General features: G+C 40.5%; 1 protein-coding gene across 1 annotated transcript; it reads left to right on the forward strand.

The window, feature by feature from the left end:
- The first annotated feature begins 1,777 nt into the window (after positions 1-1,777).
- Positions 1,778-3,997, forward strand: FGF23 (fibroblast growth factor 23). Its single transcript, XM_009894182.1, has 3 exons — positions 1,778-2,000; positions 2,936-3,039; positions 3,557-3,997. Exons 1-3 carry the CDS (start codon positions 1,778-1,780, stop codon positions 3,995-3,997), a joined length of 768 nt encoding a protein of 255 aa, XP_009892484.1.
- The last annotated feature ends 1,271 nt before the right edge of the window (positions 3,998-5,268 follow it).

A 5,268-nucleotide genomic window follows, 5' to 3' on the forward strand; every position in this document is an offset into this window, starting at 1 on the left:
CCCCCCCAAAAAAAAAAAACATTTCTTTTAATACTAGAGTGAAAAATATTGGTGGATAAGAGCAACAATAAATAGATACATCACTTAAAAAAAGAGAAGGAAAAAAAAAAAAGGCTCCTTTCCTTCCAAGCTATCTTTTAAATTAAAGTAAAGCATTTCAGATATAACCAGTAAAACATCTGTAGCCTTCATTGCCTCTCAGTGAAGACAGCTTTGTCAGTCTACTCAGTTTAAGATATGACCCTTATACGCTTTGGCTAAAAAATGCTGTCATTTACACTGGTGTATACACACTGACGCAAGTCTCTAGATTTACACAGGTGTGACAGAAGAATTTGGCAGAATTTCGCTTATTTTAAACAAAAAAATCAGATCAACTTTTGCAGTGAATCACAGTTGTATCAATCCATAATATGTTTGGTGCTGATGGCACTGCTCCACAGCTGGTAATGAAACTAAGAATTTTGCATACTGTGTCCAAAACAGACTGAACCTAAGACTGCTACAATTAAAACCCTCAGGTTTCTTTTTTTTTAAAAAATCTAATTATTTATTGTTTGGTACTATTTTCAGTTTTGTATTAATTTTTGAAAGAAGCCTTAGCACAGTCTAGTTTTATAACCTGTTATTCCTGTCATCATTGTTTTACCTGTATACACAATGTCCCATTAGTACAGCATTTTCATACAATAAATGGAACCATATTTTTTTATATCAGAAAATTTGTTAGTAAAGCCTCAGAACATTGGCAGGACAACTGAAAAGCAGGTATTGTGTCTTGGAAGATTTTTTAACATCGCTGTCCATTTATTACTTTTCAGCTTGGTCGTGTTCCTTTGTAGTTCTTCCAAGCTTGTTTGTTGTACCTGAATTAATAAAAATGTGTCAAAATGAATCGTTTCAGATTTGATTCAAATCCTAGATCTTCTGGCCATGTTAACCCTTATGACTCTGTACAATACTGCCAGCTAGATGCGCAATGCAGAAAAAAATCATGCAGTTTTTAAGTGCTTTACAGGTAATATTCAGCTGTTTGGAAAACTTTAAATTATTTGGGTAACTTAAAAAGAAACAGGAGAAATAAAAGAGAGAGCTTATTTGAAGAGGGTTGTGCTCATATCAAATTTCCTTTGCTTAAATGGAGCGACACAAAAGCCCAACAGGCTCACTGCTAAACTTATACCATAATGAAGGGAGAATCAGGCCCAGGACAACCTAATACCAGCTTTTGATACATTTACAAAATGTTTTAGCAGTATAGCAGTTTAGTTTCCACTAAATCAGAATGTATTTTGGAAACTGAGAGGAAAGGTGGGAATCTGAATAAACATGTCTGAGAAAAAAAAGATAATTCAGGTCTGAGGGTCATTCCCTTCAGTAAAAGTAAAGTGCAGCGGTTTGCTCTTCCTGGATCTAACAGTAGGGGCGTGGGAAGCTTTCAGATGTCACAGGGTTGTAGATAACATTTGAACATATGATTAGCTTTCGTGAGCTGTCTTTAGAAACCTTACATTTTTCCCCCCCGCACCTTAGCCAGAGATCCTTCCCTTGAGGTTTCGGGACACTTAAAATGTTGCTTTGACAAAAATCAAGGATGTGGAGAAGTCTTTCCTGTGTGATGTCACTTTGCTGCCCTTTATAAGCCTCTGCAGAAAAGAAGGGAACCTATCTCAGGATTCACACTCCAGCCACAGGCAACCAAGGGAAAGCGAGAAGCACAGAGGCGTATCAAGTTGCAGATACCGACCAACCGACCAACCGCTAGGAACGGTGAGCCATGCTGCAGACCAGTCCCTACAGCTGCCTGGGGTACACTCTGCTGGTACTCTGTAGCCTGAAGGCTACCCTCGCCTTTCCCAACTCCTCTCCACTGCTGAATCCCAGCTGGGGGAATGGAGATCACCTGATGCACCTCTACACAGATACAGAGAGGAACAGCTTCCATCTCCAAATCAACGCTGATGGCTACATTGATGGTGCTCCTCACCAAACCATTTACAGTAAGTAGCTTACTACAGACCCTCAGTCTTCATGGGAGCAGGGGAGGGAGAACAAGACTTGCTTTCTCACTACCTCTAAAAAAAACCCCTCCTCTCATTAGGCAGGCAGACAGAGGAATATAGCTATGGGATGGAAAACCTACATGATTATAATCCTCCTTTTGTTTAACAAAATCGCTCCAAAGAAACATAGTGGATGGCGAATTTAATTCCTCACCTAAGAGAAGTAAAGTCCTATAGTTCCTGCGATACTCTGCAAGCAAAAACTACCTAAATTATCCTTCACTTCGTGATTTTACTCACAGCTTCTTATGAAAGTTCCTATTAGAGATTGGTGATTACATCCCCCAAATAGCTACTTCCCATAGCAGTGACAGTATAACCAAAAGAACTGCACTGAGGGAACTCACCACAGCAGTGGAAGAAATTGGGGCTGGTCTGGCAGAAGGTTTTCAGGATGCTCAGGGGCCTTGGGCACAATCTATAGGGAAATGCTGATTGGAGTTAGGCTTGTTTAGTATCACAAAAAGGAGGTTAAAGATAATCTAATATCACAGGGCAGTCACAAAGATGAGGGAGACACACTCCCTTTGGTAGCGGCCAATGACAGAACTAAGGGCAATGTCCCCAGACTGTGGTTGGGGGCTTCAGAGGGGATGTTAGGGGGGAAAAAAAAGTTGTCTTTGAGAGGTTAGTGCAGCACTGGAACAGGGCACCTAGAGATGTGGTGACATCTCCATCCTGTGAGCTTTCCAAGACTCAGGCAGACAAAGCCACAGCTAACCTGACCTAGGGTGGGCAATAGTCCCAGTTCATGTGGGAGGTTGGTTCAGACACCCAGAGGACACTTTAAGCCAGAGCATCTGTGAATCTGTAAGGCAACGGTCCAGTGTCAAACTGGGCCCTGGATTTGACATCTTTGTTTTTCTGAACAGGTGCCTTAATGATCAAGTCTGAGGGTGCTGGCTCAGTCATAATCACAGGTGTGAAGAGTGGACGCTACCTATGTATGGACACGAAAGGAAACATTTTTGGTTCGGTGAGTGAACTTTACTAAGACTCAAGACTGAAAGGCATGTGCAGTCTGCTACTGCGGTGTATTTTCCTCAGCCAGGGCAAATCTGTGTAGCTACAGTAGGAGCATGCAAATTTAAGCGAGTTGAGGACCTGTCATTTAGGTTAAACTTTCCTCTCTTCTTTGATTGCATGGAGTTGTAGAGCTGACAAAAACCAAAAGCAATTCCTGATTGGGTAAACGAGGGCAGAATGAGATGCAGAGAAGGACCAATCTGAATTCCTGCTGTAGCATAGAACCACGGGTTGGGAGCAGCTCAAACAATGCAGCCCTCTGAAAGAAAACAATTATAATACCTTTGCTGAAAACATGGGCATGCATGTCAGGTCTGCATTTGACTAAGCCTGAGTTGTCCGAGTTATGGAGCTGGCAGATCACAAACCATACCTGCTGCAAGATCTCATCTCTCTTTCCATCTTTAATTGGCACTTGTTATTCACCAAATCCCTCTGCTCACCGGTGTCGTATTTTTTTCTCTAAGCATTACTTCAGTCAAGAGGACTGCGTGTTCAACCACAAGACGCTGGAAAATGGATATGATGTGTACCAATCTCCCAAACACAACTTCCTGGTTAGCTTAGGCAGAGTTAAACAAGCTTTCTTCCCTGGTATGAACCCACCACCATACTCCCAGTTTTTGTCCAGGAGAAATGAAATCCCTTTGTTTCGATTCAACACACCTGAGCCCCAGAGAAATACTAGAAGTGCAGATATCGATCCAATGGATCCTCACCAGATCCTGGTCCCGCAGAGAAAGATCTCCGCATTAGGATCTCAGTTGCAGCAGCAAGCAGACTTTCCCCGCATGCCCAGAGAACCCATGAGAATCAACCAGAACGACGTGGTCAACCCAGATGACCCACACGCTATGATGGATGCCAGGAGGTACGCAAGCCCTCGCTTTTATCATCTTACACGATAACTGTGGCCCCACCACTTGCAAATTGAAGACACCAGCGAATAGGCAAAAGAAACTGTCTAGCACACTCAGTCTGAATGTCAAAATGGCTATTAGAAACCTGAAAGGGAAAAAAATCCTTAATTTCAAATTTTGTACTTACACATGATGGTTTACTGAAAAAAACCAAGCTGAACGTTTTCCAGTTGGGGCTCTGTTTTACTAGAAAGAAGATAAATTTTTGAAAAGAATAATACCAACTAAACATTTTAGGGTCTGACTCACCTTAAGTATGCATCAGTGAAAAAAAGAATTCACTTGAATCAAACAAGAAAGTGATGTTACATTACTGATGTAGCTGGGAAGAGATCTGTAGCATCTGAGATTCCAACAGAGACAGGGCATCCTCTTACTAGCACCATCCCTGGCTGTGTAAACACAGCAGACAAAACGACTGATGGTGTGTTATATTATTATATAAAAATGACTATATATGTTTTTAGCTGTTAAGTTGTTGGAGCTTCAGTCTCTTTTCACACCCATACAAGTAAAAAATAACCACTCTGCTGTCATAGGAGCAGCGTGCATGGAAAACTGGAGTAAACTACAGGAGAACAGGACAGAATCAAATGGTGGTGTGTAGAAAGAATAATTTCTGATATTTATTGAATCCAACCTGAGGTTTAGGAAAAAAAGAGGAGAGACTCACTGTCTTTCAAGTGCTTCTCTATCACACTTCTATATTCACTAAATTCTAGCATCACAATATGGAAATACAATGTAGAGACATTCATTAGGTTTGCATAAATCCACTGCAGAGAGAAGTACCAGGATTTTTGATAATCAATAGTGTGTTAAACAGGATGGTTTGTTTTGCACACTGCTGAACTATACCGGCATAAAACTATTAATAGCTCATGAAGACTCTCATCTAGTAAGCGAAAATTAGGTTTGTATTTAGAAAAGAAGAATCAAAGTTTAGCATCCAGGTTTCTATTTAGTTCCGAGTAGGTATCAGATGCTTATACTTGTAAGAGGGAAATTACTTTAATATTAATTAGGGGATCTCTATGTTGACAAATCCTTTTCCCTAGATTAGTATGTATTATCGATAAGTTTACTTATCAGAATCTAACCTCCATATATACATCTGGAGTTTACAAATCTTTAGTTAAGATGTGATATCTGCAGAGCAGAGCTTTTCATTGTAATTTATGTGTCAAGTTGTTAGCTGGTAGAATTCAGTATAGCTTAATCGATTTTAATGGAGCTATATTCATTTCCACAAGGACTCT

The sequence above is a fragment of the Charadrius vociferus genome, unplaced genomic scaffold (assembly GCF_000708025.1).
Source record: "Charadrius vociferus isolate BGI_N301 unplaced genomic scaffold, ASM70802v2 scaffold160, whole genome shotgun sequence".
Classification (NCBI taxonomy): Eukaryota; Metazoa; Chordata; class Aves; order Charadriiformes; family Charadriidae; genus Charadrius; species Charadrius vociferus.

Bases quoted from the DNA above. Each gene is read 5' to 3' on its own strand.
- FGF23 (XM_009894182.1), top strand. From the start codon at position 1,778: ATGCTGCAGACCAGTCCCTACAGCTGCCTGGGGTACACTCTGCTGGTA. The intron at 2,001-2,935 runs GTAAGTAGCTTA...TTTTCTGAACAG, and splicing joins TCCTCACCAAACCATTTACA to GTGCCTTAATGATCAAGTCT. The intron at 3,040-3,556 runs GTGAGTGAACTT...TTTTTCTCTAAG, and splicing joins AAGGAAACATTTTTGGTTCG to CATTACTTCAGTCAAGAGGA.